The 20,615-nt window shown below is 34.4% G+C and overlaps 1 protein-coding gene across 2 annotated transcripts in view; it reads left to right on the forward strand.

Annotated features, from left to right (window-relative positions):
* The window catches only part of Gpr137c (G protein-coupled receptor 137C), a 56,429-nt gene that overhangs the window by 3,509 nt on the left and 32,305 nt on the right, over window positions 1-20,615 (forward strand). For both annotated transcript variants that reach the window (XM_020160054.2, XM_074067953.1), the window contains exons 2-3: window positions 15,814-15,857; window positions 17,747-17,975. In XM_020160054.2, coding sequence (XP_020015643.2) covers window positions 15,814-15,857; window positions 17,747-17,975 — 273 coding nt within the window. The remainder of the gene's footprint in view (window positions 1-15,813; window positions 15,858-17,746; window positions 17,976-20,615) is intronic.

The following is a 20,615-nucleotide window of genomic DNA, read 5'->3' on the forward strand; positions in this document are numbered from 1 at the left end:
TAATCAGGATAAAAACAGTGATTTAATCACAATGCCAAAACAATTAGGAAAATTAAAGTCTTAATTCTTATATTCATGGCTGCTATTATTGTGCCTGCCAGTGGATATACTCTTGCAAATATTGATGGCACCTTAAATAACATGCAACTGAACTTACAGATATGTTGGGGGGGTTTTATGTTTTGTGATTTCCCACAAAATTATTTTCATCAACTAAAATGGAGATTCCCTGAGAATAATAAGTTATTTTATCATATTTTTATATCACAACAGCCAGAACAATGCTGAATGTTATTGAATGACAATCTAAAAAGGTCAAAATCTAGAAAATATTTCTTATATGTGCAGAAACTTTATTTTGATGAATATTTGAGGTTAAGCTACTTGTGGACTGTCTGGAATCTTTATATTTTGTGCCTTAAATATTCCACATGTTATAAATGCTAAGATTCTCTTAGGTTATTATATTGGTTTAATTAAGTAAAATTAATTTTGATTACTACTGATAAATTCTCACTAATAAAGTTACTTTAAGATAGACTTTTGCTTTACAGAACTGTTTTCATATCATGGCAAATGGCCCATCATCATTAGGGCTTTACCAATTCAGTTTCAACAAACACTAAACAGAAAAGTCTATAAAACAAGTGTCACATAATGAATCAATTACTATTTATTGGAAATAGTTTAGCTCGGTGTTTGGCTTTTATCCATAACTGTGATTATAAACTGTTTTTTGTCTGAATCTACTAAACTACATTTTAACAACTAACGTGATCCTGTTTTTTTCTAAGACTCTCTATGAGGCAAGAGTTTCAGATACATATCTATCCAGAAGACATGATTATAATGCCTTACATTTTATGGATTTAATGTTTTCAAAGCACTATGCAACACTTATCTTCACAACCCATATGAAATAGAGAAGAAAAGGGTATGATTTTCCCAGAGTTATATGGCACACATGTATCAGATATGAGACTACTATTACTCTTCTTATAACTATGAGCTTTCCTGGATACCATTACTTCTTACTTAGTGCTTCTCTCTAATGTGTTTTCCTATTTTCACAGTTTTAAACCGTTTTCATGGTCTAGCAAACACTTTTTTCCCCATTCAATCTCAACATATGATCCTTACATTCTAGTTTAAAGAAGTAGAAGCTAGAGCCATCTGGTTGACCCGATCTTCAGAAACTCTCCTAATAGTGCTACTTAATATTTTCAGTGCATTATTGAGCTTGATAAATAAGGAAATTCTTCAAGGTCAGAACCCCCCAAAAAAGAGTGGGTACAGAATGATAAAATACCATACAGATGTTTGTCTTGGGGTTAGAAGTGATTATTAGCTGACTCCTGGTAGATCAGAGCCCAGATTTCAATTTTATATGTTACGGGTATAGGGAGGTGACATCATACCTTGTGATGAAGTTAGGCCTCATCCCCTACAGCATGTCTGAACCCTCATAATGTACACTGTCAGTGGATGAACTAGGAAAATAAGCAGATTCTAAGAAGTTAGTAGTGGGACTTGTGCCATTCTGCCTTGGATCTGTGTGAAAGGGGTACTAATTGTGAAAGTTTTCCCTGAGAATGCATAACAAGCTTGGTCTCACACAACTTTTGAGGCCAGAGTTCACCTTGGTTCTGCAATTCTAAGAGTCGGTAAGGAGACCCAACCTGCAAAAAGTTGCCTTCACTGATAGTAAACTCACACACGTGAAGGAGCAAATACAAATCATCTGTCAAAGGATGCACTTTAAACCCAGAATCCTGACAGATAAAATTCTAAGAAACACAAACTCCAAATCAAAAAATCACTGGGAAATATTACCTACAAAGATTACAGATATCAGAATTATCAAATGTGTATAAGTTGAACATCCCTAATTAAAAAATCTAAAATCTGAAATCTGAAATTTTTGAGCACCAACATGATACCACAAGTGGAAAATCTATACCTGACCTCATGTGATGGATTACAGTCAAAGCACAGATACACAACAAAGCCCTGTGTAAGTGTATATGAAACAAAGGAATTTCATGTTTACACTTGAATCCCATCCCCAGGATATCTCATTATGTATATTCCAGTACTTCAAAATCTAAAAAGAAAATCTGGAATCTTGTCCCAAGCATTTCAGTTAAGGGATAGTTGACCTATAATATGAAATAGTTACTTGCTTATGAGTTAATAATTACTATTGAAATATAAAGCTATCAAAATTTGCACATTTGAAAATATTTTTTAAATGAACAATTAATCAAAAATTGAAATGTATGATAAAACAACAGGTTAAACACAATTAAAAAGTTAGTGAACTAGGAGATCTGACAAAATCACCCAGAGGATAGCCGAGAGAAGTAACAGATAGAAATTATGAACAAGTAGATAGAAATTATGATCAAGTGCATCAGAGAGATTGAAAGTAAAATGAGCAGGTCTAACATATGTCTAACTGAAATTTCAGAGAAATTATTCAAGGGGATAATGACTGAGAATTTACCCAAATTTAGAAATCCCAACAAATCCAAGCCATCATAAATAAGAATAAAAATTTAAAACACCAATGACTAAATATTTATAAAGCAACCAGACGGAAGATACTACTGACAAAAGAATGAAAAGTAAGACATCAGTAACTGAAATTCTACACACAATGAAACTGTCAACAACAGGGATGGAATAAAAACATGTGAAGATAAAAACCAAATTTACTCATTGATCTTCACAAAAAGAAATCCTAAAGAATATATGCTTGAAAGGTCTAAAATATAGGAAGGAATGGTGAGCAAAGAAAAATGGTACATATGTAAGTAAATTTAAACATGTAAATGTATGAAACAGTTTCTAATTTATAAGAATAGAACTGAGAGAACCAAAATCTTGTGTGACAGCATATAAATCTGAATGTTGGCCAGGTGCTGGTGGCTCACACCTATAATCCTAACTACTTAAGAGGTAGAGATCAGGAGGATCAAGGTTCAAAGCCATCCCTATCTCAAAAAAAACCCTTCACAGAGAAGGGCTGGTGGAGTGGTTTAAGGTGTAGGCCCTGAGTTCAAACCCCAATACCACACACACAAAAAAAATCTAGATATTGGAGTAAAGGAGGTACAGCACTATAAGGTCCCTGTGTATGCAGAAGTATACATACTGATCAAATGTCAGGTTGAACATGTCTTTCAAATGAAAAGCAAGTATATAGCTTAAGGATTGAAAATGATGGGTGGTATGATGTGGGTAAAATTTGTCTGCAAGAAGGTAAGCAGGCAGGTGTGAAGGCATACCTCTGTGAATACTAACCCTGGGGAGACTGATGCAGGAGGATCTCCAGTTCAAGGCCAGCCTGGGTTGTACAGCGAGACCCTATCTCAAAAACAAAACACCTTCAGAAAGGTCCTTCCTTCCTTCCTTCCCTCCCTCCCTCCCAACCTACCTACTTCCCTTACCTTCCCTCTCTCTTTCCTTTCTTTCCCTCCCCACTCCCTCCTTCCCTCCCTTTCCTTCCTCCCCTTCCTTTTCTTCCTCCCCTTCCTCTTCTTTCTTTCCTTCCTCCCCTTCCTTCCCTTCTCCCTTCTTTCCCTCTCTTCCTTCCCTTCCCCATTCCTTCCCTCTCTTCCTTTCCCTTCCTTCCCTCTCTTTTCCTTCCCTTCCTTTCCCAGTTTCTCAATAGCAACTGACTCCTATCTTTCTTCTCAACACTTTTCCTTTGCTTAGCACACTCCGGATATTTTTTAACTCCCTCATAGCTTCTGTAAAGGCTCGTCTGCCCATTGCCATCAGAGGTTGACATTTCTGAAGACTTAAGCCTAGATCCCTTCTTCCTAAGTGATTACATTCATATTTATAGCATAATGCCACTTAAAAGTATTTGATAGGTATCTATGATCCCAACCCAGACTGCTCCTCTGAGCCCTGACTTTCTAGATTTTACATTACTTGACATTTCCAAGATATTTGAAGCATTGTTTCAACATATTCCAAACTGACCTTGTGATCTTTTCTCCTCTCTCACCACCCCACTCCTATCTCTACCAAAACCTGGTTCTCCACTTTTATTTCCCATTTCAGTGACTAGCACTGCTCTATACTCATTTATATATTTCAGAAACCTGTGGGTCATTCTTGATACTACCTTCTCCTTCATACTTCACATTCACTCCATCACCAACTTCTAACATCTCTTAAGTTCATTCCCCATCACAACGCCTGGTTCAAGCTACTAGTGAATAGCTTGTCTAGTGTATAGCAGCCTTCTAACTACTCTGACCCCAATGGTCTCTTCATTGTTGAATCAAAAATCTAATTATTTGATTTCAAAAGCCCTACTCCCAGATTCCTCCATTGGCTCTACTTACCGTTTCGAATGCAGATTTATGCAAACATAAAGGCACTTGATGGTTCCAGCCTTCTACTCTCCTTCTTCCTCTTCACTCCAACCATGCTAAATGTTCTCTATTAGTCCTTTGTGCTTGTCTTTTTCCTTCTGTCACAGAACCTTTCCATATTTTTCCTTGATACTCAAATGTTCTTTCCTCCTTTGTTTAATTAACCCTCTCAATTCCTGGGTGACACTTCTTTAGGAAAGCCTTCACCAACTGTCCAAGTAGAATAGATTACAAAATTACAGACCAGCCAAGCATTGTGTTTTCCTTCTTCATGTCATTTGCGCAGTTGGAATTTTATATTTCTGTTATTCCTTTGTGTGAGCTTACTAGATGGCAAGCACTATAGGATAGAGACCAAATGTGTTATCGTTGTATCCCTAACACCCAATTTAATACCTACCATGGATTAGATTTTCAGTAAATATTTTTGAATGAATGTCCAATGTATCCTAAATATCCTAGGGGAGAATAATATATAATTTCATAGCAGAAAATTTTCTGCCCTTTTCTTTGTCTTTTCCCATTTATCTAATTTCTAAAAAAAAAAAAAAAAAAAAAAATTGCTTGCTTTAAAGTAGGGTTGCAGGGCTTGTAGAATGGCTCAAGAGGTAGAGTGTCTGCCTAGCAAACATGAGGCCCTGAGTTCAAACCCTATTGCCACCAAAAAAATAGAAGTCCAAAACTCAAATGCCTAGAGGGGCCTTAATACTACTATTTAAGGGTAATAGGAAGTGGGGATGATTCTGAATCCTAGAGCACATATCTAAAGAGGATAGCCATATTAATTCAGTTCCAGCTATGAGATGACATTCCAAGTCATCTGGTTTTTCAAGAGAAATCAAAACCTTGTATTTCTTAAGATGGGAGATCTTTTTAAATAGTGACAGAATATTCAAGTATTGTTTTAAAAATATTGTACTCTAATACTGGAAAACCCAAGCAAAACATTTTTGTGTGTCAAGCCCAACCCATGGAAGACTAATTTTTATTTTCTTCACCTTTTTCTCCTCTTTTGTCAACTCTGTTGTCTTCTTTAAAGGAATAAAAGAAAAACTCTTATATGAATAAGAAAAATACAAAGTTTTCATATTAATAAAACTTAATTACATTTAATACCCATCAATGTTTGTTAAAATAAAGTCTGAGTACCTTATACTTTGTTTGAAAATTATGGTGTTCTAAGTCTGACCACATGTAAAGAAACTACCACATAGCATGGTGTGTCATTGATATCTGCATTCCCCTGCTACACTATAGATTACCTTAGGTCAGCCACTATTTACATTTATTTTGAAGAAAATTTTTCATTTCCTTCAGCACCCAACACTGCTACATATGTAGCCAATGTTTAATGACTTGGATGATTGAGCAAATTAGTGATCAAGTAAGGGAATTTACAAGAAATGTTTCCTTCTTTCCACTACCCGCCCCTCAAAAATCAGAATCTCTAATTTAGCTATGTGGAACTTTTCATCTAAGTTTTTAAAAATAAGACAAACTTTTAAAAATTAAGTGTTGTTATCTTACTATTAACTATATTAAGGGGTGTGTTTAAGATTGTATAATTTTAACAGTAGTCCTTAACTACTAATCTGGGAACCTGAATTCTAGTTCATGTTCTACTCTATTTGCTGACTGGAAGCTGCTTTTCTGGGCCAGTTGTTTAATTTGTAAAGTGGTTAGCTTCAGTGTTATCCAAGAACCCTTTAAATCTAATGGTGTGACACTAATAACGTAATCTGGAATTTGAGAATTTTAGTAAAACTTTATTGCCTAACTGAGATATAATAGGGTGTGAATTCTGTCTCTGCAATATGGATACCATTAAACAAGTTATACACACCATGTTAAAGCTTATCAAAATCTGGTTTATTTAGGGCTTGGAGATCATTTGTTTTTTAAAATAAGATATACTTGGATATTTCAAATCTGTTTGGTCTCACTTTTTTACCAAAATTTGATTATAGCTGCCATTTTTGGTTAATACTGTGGTTTGAAGTCAGGGCTTCACACTTGCAAGGTAGGCTTTCTACCACTTGAACCATGCCTCCAGCCCTTTACTTCATTCCTGAAATTTTTTAGCTATTTGTGCTTTTTAAAAACACTTCTAGTTAAGGGCATAGAAAAAGGTACCTAGTGGTCTATAAAATAACACACAATGAAGGCCTTAAACTGTTTCTAGGTCATTATATTTTACTAAGCTGATGATCTTTCGGAATGTATTTTTCTTGGGCTTATTAATTCTACAGATCTTGAACAGCTGTGATGATGACATTAAAATTAATAAAGTATATGTGTCATTTGGAAAACGTATCAAGTAGTGAATTAACTTTGATTTTATCTCCTTGGTTTCTGTTCTCTCTTTCTGGAACTTCTAACATTTGGATGTTTGACCTCCCTTTTCTTATCTCCTCTCTCCTATTTTTCATCTGTCTTTTTTGCTCTACTTTTCAAGGGGAAATTTTTTTCCATTTGCAGCTCTTCTCTTGACTTTTGTGTGGGGGGGGGGTTGAACTTAGGGTATTACCTTGCTAAGCGGGTGCTCTGCCACTTGAGCCACGTCACACCTCTGATATCGTATTTAAGCATATTTAAGGTCCATGAGCTCTTTTTTATTTTTTAATTTTTTTATGAACAACATCTTATGTTACATGAATGCACCATCTTAGTCTCTGAGTCTAGTAATAATAGTTTTGTTTGCTTAGTTTTTTCTTTTTGTATCGTCTTCTGTTTTCTATTTGTTTTGATCGCTTTCTTTAAACACTTTTGAGCTCTCTCATTTACTTGGCTGTCTGTGGAAACTCTGAGCATGAAGATGATACATGTACACTTTGAGCTGCGCTATAGAGTATCTGACCGAATCATTTGACAGGGAACCCCTGAAATGGAGTTTAGGGAGTTAGATCTTTCCTCTTGGGCTGATCAGATTCCTCAGGGAAAAAATATTCTAATATTTCAAAGCATAAAAGACTATTCTAGCATTTTAAGAACACTGTGGTACCACAGGGCTGAGGTAGGGAATAATCCCTAGGATTTGTGTACAGCATTAATCTCACTGTTTTTTAGTATGGTGCCAAACTATCAACTGTGCCTGGTACTTAGCTGTCATGTTTCAAGATGAAGGCTTTTTAGTATCCTCTTCAGAAAATAAATACCTGGATATCTGCCAGGGTGAAGAAGGGGCATGTGTCCTAGATTTGGGGATGAGATTTAGAGATTGAACTTCTCTCAAACAGCTATGATTCACCCTTGTTTTAGCCTCAGTTCTCTCAGGGTGTTACCTGGTTTTGGTGGTTTCTGTACCTTTTGAAGATTCTGAAGTTTCTCAATCTCCTTACTCCGAATTTGAGATTAATCTTTCATGGAGTCATACATTGTGTTCTTGGACTAAGTGGTTTAGTAGAAGAACTTACAGTTATGCTCATGGATATAGTTTATTACAGTGAAAGTGAAAGTATGCAGAGTAAAATCAGTAAAAGGAAGTCACATATTATGAAGTCTAGGGTAAACCAGGTACACACTTCCAAGAGTTCTTTTCCAGTGAAGTTTCACAAGATGTACCTAACTCATTCAGCAGTAAGTTGCGACAACACATGAAGTGCTGTCAACCAGAAGATCATTAGTAACTCATTGCCCAAGCTTTTTACTGGGAGTGGTCATGTAGAAGGCTTTCTACCTTATATATAATAAAATTCCAAATTTCCAGAAAGAAATCAGGTATTCATTATAAACCATATTGTTTGCACAAACCATTTAGATACAGTGAAACAAATACCCTCATCCTTTGGGAAATGGTGGGAATTATCCTGAAATCCAAGTTCCCAAATGCCAGCCATGGGCCAACCTTATAAACAGGCTTTCTAAGGATAGCAGTGTCAAGCCTGCTATGTTAATTCTTCTACATAAACACTTTGTTATTGCCTCCTTTCCCATTCTGCTCAAACTCATGGGTTTATTCTTTGCATGAAAACCTATTTACCATTGTTTTAGTAGAATATTAGGAAGGAATAAAATTAGATAGGTATAGTCAATATTTAACTGAAAATTTATTTATTGTAAATAATAATACCCCAACTTGATGGTATAAAATCATTTTTAAACAACTTTCGAAAGAAAATCAGATTATGCAGAGAGAAGAAACTTTAAGAAAAAAATTAAGTATTAAGATCCTAAGAAACATGCAGAAGACATTCATTATACCCTAGAAACAAGAAAAGGCTGCTGTGAGGAAAAATATTTAGAAGGTAAAGGTTCTTTAAAAAGATATGATATGCACTGAAAGAGAACATGTAAGGAAAAGTATGGCTATTCAATTTATAACTAAAGTTGCTAATGTCTCATTTTGTATGTAGGCTGTAGAAATGATAAGCTTAGAATGATGCACCACTCTCTATAGGAACTTAGCAATTGAGATGGAAAGTAATCTACATAGTTGGATATGTATGTCTAGCTGTTCACCATGGAGAAGAGATTGTGCTTACCATGATTCAATTTAGCATGAATTTCAAATTTTATATAGATATGTTCTCCAGTAAAGTTTCTATTTCAAATCAACAAAAGTGGGAAAATTAATTCCACAGAAAAGTGTCTTCTCTCTAAGTATTTCAGCACTTACCACCTTAAAAGCATCATGGTCTACATGTCATGGTAAAAATAAATGATAAATACCTCCATTGTAAGTCTTCTGAGTTAGTCTGTTCAGGTTAGTATAACAAAATATCATAATCTGGGTAGCTTTACAAATAACAAAAAATTTTTTCTCACCATTCTAGACACTGGAAAGTCCAAGGTGCTGGCAGATTCAATGTTTGTGAGAACCCATTTGGTAACTTATAGATAGTGCCTTACCACTCTATTCTCACAAGATGGAAGAAATGAGGGGGTCTGTATGGGGTCTCTTTTCTAAGGACACGAGGATGCCATCTTAAGGGCTCCATCCTTATAACCTAAGAATCTCCCAAAGGCTCCACCTCCTAACACCTTCACATTGAGGGTTAGTATTTTAATAGATGAGTTTGGGGGGGACCAGACATTCAGACCATAGACTATCCTCAAATTTTAGGACACTTGTATTAATCAGCTTATACAAGGGAGCATTCACACACTAATGAGGCAAAATACATAAATTTGCATTTTAAAGTGGAAAAAATCACATTTATGGGTTAAATAATACAAAATAAAATTGAAGTGTGCTAGTAATAACATTTTAAATCATTAATTAAAAATTTCTAAATCAATATTTTCTAAATTAGGGGATGCTAGCTTGTATATGGGATAAAGGTAGTTTATATTATTAAATCATTTTATATCCATCAACCCTTATCATACACTTATATAAAGAAAAATATCCTGGGGCCAGTGTGGTGGCATTCATCTGCAATCCCAATTCCAGAAACATGGAGATTGGGGCAGGGAGCATAGGTAGGAAGATCGAGGTCTGAGGCTAGCCAGGACAAAAATGGGAAACCCTATCTGAAAAATACCTAAAGCAAAAATGGGATGGGGGTGTGGCTTAAGTAGTAGAAGCCTTGCCTAGCAAGTATGAGGCCCTGAATTCATACCACCAAAAAAAAAAAGTATATATATCCTTATATAAATGACCTATTTATTCAGTTTTTCTGGTATTTGAAAAGACATGGCCCATCTGACATACATTGACATCAACAAGTCATTTAAATATGTACCATTTACCATTCTAAACTTTAGAAAAGCTGCATACATAAAACATGTTTACTATGGTTTATGAGTTATCTTTATAATCTTAAATGATATATGATTGCTTCGCATTTGTTGATATTACTAATTTTTTTACTCAGAATTATATCCTGTTAGCTATAGTCTATAAAGTACTTGGAATCTATTAATACCAGATTATTGTTTTTAACCTTAACTATAAGTGTGATTTAAGCACCTGGTTATGTTTATATAAAGAATTAGAACATATTCTGCAAATCCAAGTTGATAACTGATCTTAATTCTTTTCCAGCTCTACTGCCTCTCACTCCCATTATTTCAGGACCTGTGATTTTGTGAATTCTCCCTCATGCCCTGTCTTCATGTGATCCTTTTAAATGCCTTTACTGAAATCTAGATTTTCCCAGATGAAACTTAATGACTTTTGTAGAAGACAGTCAGCCTATTTACCCTTACTTATGTTATACCATCATCACCTCACTGAAATCTGTGCCATCTGATTAGGTCATCTTTGGCTATAATAATAACCTTTGCCATCTTGGATGAATCAGCACTTTCTTCATCTTGCCTTGTCTTGTATGATATATGACCATTATCAAAGTCCCTGTTGATAACTCATTCTAAGTCTCAGAGCTCTAAAACCTTCCATTTCTATTTAACCCACCCATTAGCATGCCCACACCTTGAAACAGGTCTTAAAAATGAAGCTGTTTTTAATTTCCTGACCAGTGTCTTCCATCTCTTTTTCCCTAGGTATCTTATCCTAACTTTTAGTCACTTTACCCCTTCTTCTTTCTCCATTCCATTCTATTATTCATCTCTTGACATTTTGCTATGCCAAAGTAGGTAGTTCACTCATCAGAGTAATTTCATTCTCTAAAATAGTTCCCACATTTTCAATTCTAAGTTGATATATAAAAAAAATGGAACCTAGTTGAATTTTCTATAATGACACCCACTTTTTTCTATTTTTTCAATTTTAAAATCAAGAAATCCTACTAACTATATTTGCTGTCAAGTGCCTGACTTTAACCTGGACCTCTCTACATCTTAATATATTCTTTTTTCTTTTTCTTTTCTTTTTTTTTTTTTGAGAATTATCTCATTGTATAGCCCAGACTGGCCTCCAACTGGAGATCCTCCTTTCTCAGCCTTCTGAGTGCAGGGATTATAGGCATGTACCACCATGGTAGGCAAGACTAGGATCTTACTATATACATATACTGAAAGGAAGCATAAGATTCATGGGTCAGAGGAAAAACCACTTTACTCATGGCAAAAGCAGCATCAGAAATAAGGCCCTAGATCAGGTTTCCAAGCTCCAATCCAAAGGACAATAATGTGAGTGGCCAGATGTTATCTGCACGTGCAGCAAGGTAACCCAAAGTAAGGGAGAGAGACAGAATGACATTTATTCTGGAATGTAAGGAAATCACTATAAGGAAGAGAGAGGAAAACTTCAGATGTGTTCAGGAAGAGAAATGATCTCTACTATAGTAGCCAGAAAACAAATCTTCATCTGACCTTAAGATTAAACAGTATCTCTAGCTTTCAAAGATGTTTTCTATACAAACCTTTGCTCAGAAAATCCAGACCATGCAAAAATGTAATATATTCATAGAGAACTATCTCCCAACATACATTATCCCAAGTTTCTTTTAGCTTCAGCTATCTCACATCTAGTCTATATTAACTATATCTGTTGTCTAACCTTCTATAACTCTTTGGATTCATGCTCTATCATGCTGCTACTTACAGAAGCAAGTCAGACTTGGAAACTTAGTCTTTGCAAAATATCAGTAACATACCAATCAAATGATCTTTTCCTAATCATAGTCTACGTTTTGCAGAATTTAACAGGTGCTATACTTTCTTCCATTTAACTGTAAACTACTCCACTGTTTGTAGGACTAGTCTGATTCTGTTTCTCTCCCCTTCCCATCTTTATTCTTGGGCTTTTTAATTCTGACTGTTTAATATGAACATATCACAAATTGACTTCTCATCTATATTTGTTCCCTCAAATATCTTCTACTTGAATGAATTCTCCTACTTGAATTTCAGTTGTCACCTATTCAGGTGACTTTAATTTCCTGTTACATTCCAAAACTCACTTGTCCTTATTTCTGTCTAGATATAATATATTTTAAAAATAAGAATTCCATGATTCGACTTTTTAGTTTGTCAGTGAGGCCCTCATTCTAACAAATCTTTATTTTTTATTAAAAAAATTTTTATTAAGACATATTCGTGGGAGGGGGTGGGGGCAGGGGGGAGAAATGAACAAAGCCTTGTATGCACATATGAATAATAAAAGAAAAATGAAAAAATAAATAAATAAATAAAAATAAAACAAAAAAAAGAAAAAAATCTTTATTTCAATGTAAAAAAAATAAATAAAATGAAATTTAAAAAAAGACATTCGTTATATGGAGGGATTCATTGTGACAATTCCAGTTAGACTTATATTGTACAATTGTCAAACAATTCTTTAGATTTAAAACCTGGAGATATGGTTTAGTAGACTTACTCAAATACAACAGTCTTTTAACTGGAATGCTTTTGTCTCACTTTAATCCATTTTCTATAGTCACCTAGGAAATCACTCAAACATAGAATCATGTTACAGAAGTTAAAGCCAAATTCTCTAGCACTTTGTACAAGGCTTCTGATTGGATGACTGCTTGTCCCTACAGCTTCAACCTCTGCCACCTTTCCACACTCCCCCACATACCATACCAATGAAGGAAAGTACTTGCTTTGACGGAGTTCACTACTCATTTATTCAAACACTTCCTGAAAGCCTACTATGAGCCAAGCATTATGCTAGGAACTGGGGTTATAAATCTAAGTTATGGTTTTTCTTAAGAGGATAATAAACTTGTAAGTAAATGCCATTGACTTGTGATTAGTAATGTAAGGATATGAAATGGTTTCTCTTTCTCTAAAGCACTTAACCTGACAATATAAAGCATGACATGCTGGTAAAGTCTTGAAGAATGAGTTGTAATTTGTTAATAATTTGTTATATAACCATTGTATTCCTGCTAAAGTACAAATATGTAGAGATACGAAGATACAGAATTAAACCCCTTATTTGAAAAGCTATAAATATTTCAAAATGACCATAAGATTGAAGGTAGGAGAATGAAAGGATACAAGGATGGGAAGGTGGGGTTAGATAATAAAAAGCCTATCATATATTAAAGGGTGTACTTTTTCCTGAAAGACTATAATTTTGGGGGGAAGGTATGGTGCTGGGGATCAAACCAGGACCCTGAATATGCTAGGCAAGCGCTCTACCACTGAGCTACATCCCTAGTTCCTTTTACTTTTTAAAAACAAGTTCCATCATAATTTATTGAGGCAAGAATCATTTGTAGGTATTAAAACTAGTAGATAAAAGTTTGAAGAATAAAAGATATTAACATAGCTTCTAAATATCTCTCCACATGATATTAATTATAATAGAGAAGACAGTAACTTAACAGTGGAAAAATCCTATAGATAGGGTTTCTCAACCAGTTCATCAAAGTTAAACATCACAGTAATGGTAAAAATGAGCATCATGGGCCTCCTGATACAATGCAGTGAGGAGAATGCAGCTCCATTCTTCTGAGGCATCCCCCCCAAAAGACATAAACTGAATTTAAGGATTAAGAAAGCAGCAGGTAAATCCAGGATGAGAAGCATTCTATAAGATCACTGGTCTTTACTCTTCAAATCAGTGAACAGCATGAAGGTCAAAGGAAAGAAATTAAAGGAAACTAAATACATGAAATCTGTGTGTAATGCATCATCCTGGATTTCTCCCTTAAAGGACATTACTGGTACAATTGGCAAAATATCAATAATGTCTGAAAATTGCATAATAATATTGTATCAATATTTAATTTATGATTTTTGTAATTATTTTGTGATTACCTAAGAGTGTATAAGAAAATTCCCTTTATTAGAGAAGTACACAATGGGCAAGTGCCCATGGCTTACACCTGTAATCCTAGGTGGGAGGCAGAGATCAGGAGGACCATGGTTCAAGGTCAGGCCAGGCAAATAGTTTGAGAGATCCTATCTCAAAAATATTCAACACAAAAAAAAGGCTGGTGGAATGGCTCAAGTAAAGCACCCTTCCTAGCAAGTATGAGGCTCTGAGGTCAAACCCCACTTCTGCCAAAAAGAGAAAAAGTACGCAATTGAAGTACTTAGGGGTAAAGGAACATCACAAACATACTCTCAAATAATTCTTTGAAATCTTATGTAGAGAACTAGGGATGTAGATCAGTGGTGAAGCATTTGACTAGCTTATGTGTGACCCTGGGTTCAATCCCCAGCGTTGAAAAAATATTGCTGAAAAATCTTATATAGAACACATGTTCATAGTAGCATTATTCACAATAGCTAAAAAGATAGAAGCTGCCAAAGCATCCATTGATGAGTGATTGGATAAGTCAAATATGGTATTATGCATACAATGAAATATTATTCAGCCTTAAAAAGAAAGGACATTCTGCCACTTTGATACAGATGAATCTTAAAGACATTTATGCTAAGTGAAATAAGTCAGTCACTAAAGGACAAATATTGTAGGAAAATACTTATATGCAGTACCTAGAGTATAGCTGTCAAATTTACAGAGACTCAAAATAGAATGGTGGTTACCAGAGGCTGAAGGAAGGAGAATGGGGAGTTATTTAATGTGTGCAGAGTTTCAGTTTGGGAAGACAGACAGGTTCTAGAAGTAGATGGTGGTAATGGTTACACATCAGTGTAAATTTACTAAATGCCACCAAACCATACACTTTAAAATGGTGAGATTGTAACTTTTATGTATCTTTTACCACAAGTTTAAAAATAAATCATAGAGAGGTAGAAAGGAAAAGTGGTAAAAGGAAGTTATCTTCTGAAGATGTGATGGAGTTTAGAATGGAGGCAGAGTAATCAAAAGGCTATTGCAGTAATCCACAGAGAAAATGAATAAATATAAGAATGCTACAAGTGATACAATTTAGAGACCAGTAGGATAATATTTTAGACTGTCCATTACATTCAACTTTTGGTAGATGGTGGCATATTAATCAAAATACAGTAGATATAAGTAGATCTACAGGCCTGTACATTCATCTACCTAACACCCATTTACCCTTCATAACTTAGCTCAAATATGACTTCCTTGGAGAAGTCCTCCCTGGCTCTTTGCATGGTCTTTTTCCTTTGCCTCACTTCTTATTAGTCTTTCTCACTTCCTTTTGCAAGGCTTTGTAAAAGAATAGTTTACTGAATGTGGTATATGCTCACTTTGTGTTCACTTTTTGACCAGTTTCCTTGTACTACTTCATTTCATCATAGAGGGAAATAATTTTTTGGAGAACACAGCCATATTCATTTTGAAATAAGAAGTTGTAATTTAGGACAAAATGCTAGTAAAATAATGAAGCTTAGGATCAGTGGCAAGCCATGCAACACAACGTCTGCCTCATAACAAAAGTTCAGTAACTGTTTAAACTGAATTAAATTTGTTTGAATTTTAAAGGTAGAAGTTTAAGCCCATCATAAAGTTATTAAGCATTTAGAGACCTAGTTTTGCTTCACAGTAATTCAGCTGTCAACATTTGAACTTTATTTGCTATCTATTATTTGTAGTTGTATCACTTTAAAACACAAAGTCAAAACAAATTGAAGCATACTATATTCATGTTTCCTAAACTTTCTTTTTATACTCTCTTTGTAGGTTATATGTAAAGTCAGATGTGCCACTGAACTTGACAAACACAAGTAAGTTTCATGAGTAGCTAAATTTCTGTCTACAAGATCTAAAGCATTAATTCATTAATATTAATGATTAGTATCTAAAAGATCTAAGTATTTTTAACAGTAGACTGATCAAGGTGAACGGAAAGGTTGTTGAGGGTGTCTTTGCAGTTTTACAGAAAATCAAGTAGTTGATTGATTCAAAGGAGGTAAACTGGACTGGCGGAGTGGCTCAAGTGGTACAGCACCTGCCTTGCAAGCATGAGCCCCTGAGTTCAAACCCCAGTACTGCAAAAAAAAAAAAAAAAAAAAGACCAAAGGAAGTAATCTGAGTAGCCCACAGTTTTCTCCCTGCAGCCATGCTAACACTTTACTTTCCCTCTCTCCTCTTTTTCTCTCTCCCTCTCTCTCTCTCTCCCCTCTCTCTTTTACTCTTCCCCTGTCTTTCTCTTCTACGCTCCATCTCTTCCCCACCTTTCTCTCTCCCTCTTTCCCTCCCTCCTACTACCCTGCTTTTCAGATGTCAGATGTAGCTTCACAGGGTCCCATATACTAAAGTTAGATTAAACTGTGTTGGGTGAGGATGTGGGGTATAGTTCCATGAACTAAGCGATGTTTCATTACTGATTAATCTCAACAGTGTGAATGCTAAACTGTAGAATCAAGAGATACGGTTTCACACCTAATTTCCCCACTGACTTTATGACTATTCAATTCATTTACCCTCTCTTTGCTTTGGTTTCCTAAACTACTCTAGTCCCTTGGATACATAATTTCAAGGTCTTTTTTGGTTATTTCAAACTATATGACTATTGTTTTTTATTATTTAGTCTAAATGAATATTAAAATCTAACCTTTTTACTGGACCTGGTGGTGTACATCTATAATCCCAGCATTCGGGATGCTAAAGCAGGATAATCAAGAGTTCAAGGCCAACCTGGGCTACATATCAAGACCTTGTGAAAAGATTTTTTTAAATCTAACCTTTCAAACTAAACTTTGATATTTTGTATATATATACTTAACAAAATTTGCCTCTTACCAGCTACATATTACCTTCAATTTATCTTATGTAAACTATCTCAAAGGACAGCTGATTTATGATTCCCATTATCAAAAGTGATCCAGGATAGGTGTTAGGATGCAAAGAAAAAAATTTCTGGCCATATGTACTTAATTTGGGAATATAAGTGTATTTGAACTGGGACTACTTACACAGAGAACTGTTGACTGCTGCTTGATACAGATGGCCACACCTTAGTGGAGATTTTTCTGAGGTGGTCTAATTTTTCCAAGAAGACATTAAGCATTTCAGGTAAATGTGCATCTCTGTGGAAGAGGAGGTAGTGATGAGTGCTTGAAACTATATAATCTGTCTCTATGTTCTTTGCTCAATTTGAAAGCAGTGTTTGCAAAACATAATCAGGAGTTCAAAAAGACTGAATGTTGTTTATAGCATATTTCCCTTACCTCTTTTTAAAATTTTTTGTTACCTCACCTCTTAAAATTATTAATATTTGGTGATTAATTTATATTTAGATACAGTATATTAATATTCTAGGCAAATTTTAAAAACCTGGTAATGATCAAAATGGGAAGGTCAATGAAAATCAGCTTAATAGTTATAAAAATGAAAAATTCATGGTTGCCTGAAATAGTGTTAAAATAGTCCGGTATTATCTTCCTGGTAAAGGCAACTGAACTTGAGTCCATGTGAAATTATTTCTGAATTAATACTTTAAAATCTGTGTCATTTTTAAATAGTTCAGATACTAATTTCATAATAGCATAGATAGCCCAAGTAACTCTGAGAAATTATTAAATTTATATTTATAAAGTTATAAACATTTTAAGCTAAAAGAATTCTTGTACACAAGCTAACTTCTCATTAATAAAATCTCTTTTTCTTTCAGAATTCTCCTACATTTGGGCTTTATACTGGCAAGCCTTCTCTTTTTCGTGGTGAATTTGACTTGTGCAATGCTTGTCCATGGAGATGTTCCAGAAAATCAGTTGAAATGGACTGTGTTTGTTCGAGCATTAATTAATGATAGCTTGTTTATTCTTTGTGCCATCTCCTTAGTTAGTTACATATGCAAAATTACAAAAATGTCATCAGCAAATGTCTACCTCGAATCAAAGGTAAGTATATTTCTTAAATTTGCTCTAAAAAATCTAATTTCAAATCCCTATTCTAACCATATTTTAATGGAAAGTTTCTGTTGCTTTTTAAAAGGTATCCTGAGTGATGGTCACATTTTTAAGCATGAAAGAATAGTCACTAACAATTAAAGGGTATTCAAAACATGGCCCTTACTAAACAATAGTTTATGAAAAAGAAGCATATAATATGCATGTTTTATTTTCTATGACTCTGTACTGCAGGCTAGTTAAATGAAATTAACCAGACTATATATGGGTGGATCAAAAATAGTCTGATATATAAAGCTGCAATGACAACCTAAGATTTTGTCTGGTAAGGTTAGCAATATTGCCATTAAACAAATTTACCAGATTACGTCTATATATACTTGGGATAGCAATATAAAGATGTCACGTAAGTAAAGTGGTGTTTATTTATATGAAGGTTTAGAAAATATTACTTCACCTTATACTGTGAAGGCTATATGATCATTGAAACAGCTAATCATGCCTTGCTTTTCCCTTTCCTTGTTTAGAGAAAAAGCCAAATATTAACTCATTAACAAAGAACCATGGAACTTTCTGCTATTGTTGATTGTCAGTGTGGTTGAGCAGTGAATTTGTCATCACAGTGTATGTGTGGTATTGTGTGGGGAGATGTAGCTATGTGGATATTGGGGTGTGGGTGTATACATATACACATTTTTATAATCATTTACCCAGGAGAGCTTCCTTTAACTTGGCATCATTGCCTATTCACTAAAGATAAGCAAGAGAGTGTCTTTAAAGAATGGTTCTCTGAAATATTTTTAGATTTCTATATTGTCATTATCCTTAATATAGCCCTAGTAAAGCAAGGCACTATAATTAAATATATGGTAATCAACTTGTCCTTTAAATTTAGGCAAAGATTTTAATTTTACTTTTTAAACCTATTTCAGTATACTGCTGGGGGAAATATATATATACATATATATCAAGAGAAAGAAGGGTCAGACTTTCAAGCCTATTAATCATACTTGCAAATCATTTTATTCACCTTCTAACGTATTCATAAGATTTAAATATTTTAGTTAACTCTGGCTTCATTTTGATTGTTAAGAACAATATTGTCACTGTTATGGTCCATAATCTTTTGTTGGCAGCAATAGCACCTTTACTTAATAACCTCACCATAGAATTCATGCTTTTGCTTACCTAGTGATAAAAACATGAGTATATGGTTGAATCTAAACTGCCTCTTTTCTAGACCTAGTAACATTCTAAGTTTGGTTTTGTTTGCTTTGGAATAAATGATACTCTGCATATAATTGCCAATCTGAGAAGGAAATGTCATCTGATATGTCCTCCAGAATTATCTCAAACATACTCATCTTACCATCGCTTTTTTGTGGTACTGGGGATTGAACCCAGAACCTAACAAACACTAGGCAAGGCTTCTACTGAGCCACAACCCCAGCTCCTAGGTATTCACTTTTTAATATATTATTTTAAAATTCTTAAATTTAAAATCTTTAGGTTCAATAATTATCTGGGAATACTACAGAGACATATTCCAATACACAGCTACTGAGGTAGATAAAATATTAGATTGTTTGTATTATATTATATTGTTATACAGCTCTTAATCTTCCTAACTATATTATAAATTTCAAAGAAAATGTCATCTTTCAGGTTCTCCTTGGAATATCACTAAAAAAAAAATCACTAAAATTACTGATCACTAAAAAAATCATTTTTTTTTGCTTCTATAACAATATACAGTAGTGACCGTTCTTTTATTCAATCAACAAATTTCTTTGAGCCTCTACTTCTACTTTCAAACTGATCTTTCTTGCTATCCTCAAGAACATTTCCTTAAAGCTCAGACTTTGGTCTTTTGTTTTCCTCTTTTTATTCTTCTATCCTCCCTTTATTTACTTTGTGATAACCCTTTATAATTTGTCTCAATCAAATGTTAATTTATTTTATTTCCAAATGACACACAGGGCTGGCAGAGTGGCTCAAGCAGTAGAGTGCCTGCCTAGCAACCAATACAGTATGCCTTCCTGCCTTACATACTTGGCTGTTTCATCATCTAGGGCTGCCTTTCCCCCTTCCAGTGCTCCCCACCTCTATGTTCATAACTTACAGAACTTTTAAAACCTACCTCTAATGTTTCCCTTTTTATAAACTTAATTTGGTCCCTTCTTCAAACTTCTAAAATAAAATTTAGAAAAATTTACTAACTGGATTGTCTTCAAATTTTATTTGATTCCCTTGGGACATTTCTCACTTTACAGTAGATAACATTTGTGTACACATAGTCTAATTTTCCCAACTAAGTCTGAACTTTTAGAAGGAGAGCACTTATTTCTCATATCTCTCTTGGTGCCTCACACTTAGGTTTAGTGAATTTTGTATGAATGATGAATTTCATTTTTATTTCTATTAATTCTGTACCTTAGAATACTTTCACCAGCCTAAATACTTCATTCTTTTCCTACCCTTTTTAATTTGTCATTGTTATCATTCTCCCATTGATTCAGACTCAAATTTAAGAGTACTCTGATTTTTTTTATTCCTTGTTTCCTAAAATTAACTCCAATCAACTTTTTCATTTAAAACACTTCTATTAGCCAGGTGCTAGTGGCTCACACC

Source organism: Castor canadensis, chromosome 3, assembly GCF_047511655.1.
Source record: "Castor canadensis chromosome 3, mCasCan1.hap1v2, whole genome shotgun sequence".
Lineage (NCBI taxonomy): Eukaryota > Metazoa > Chordata > Mammalia > Rodentia > Castoridae > Castor > Castor canadensis.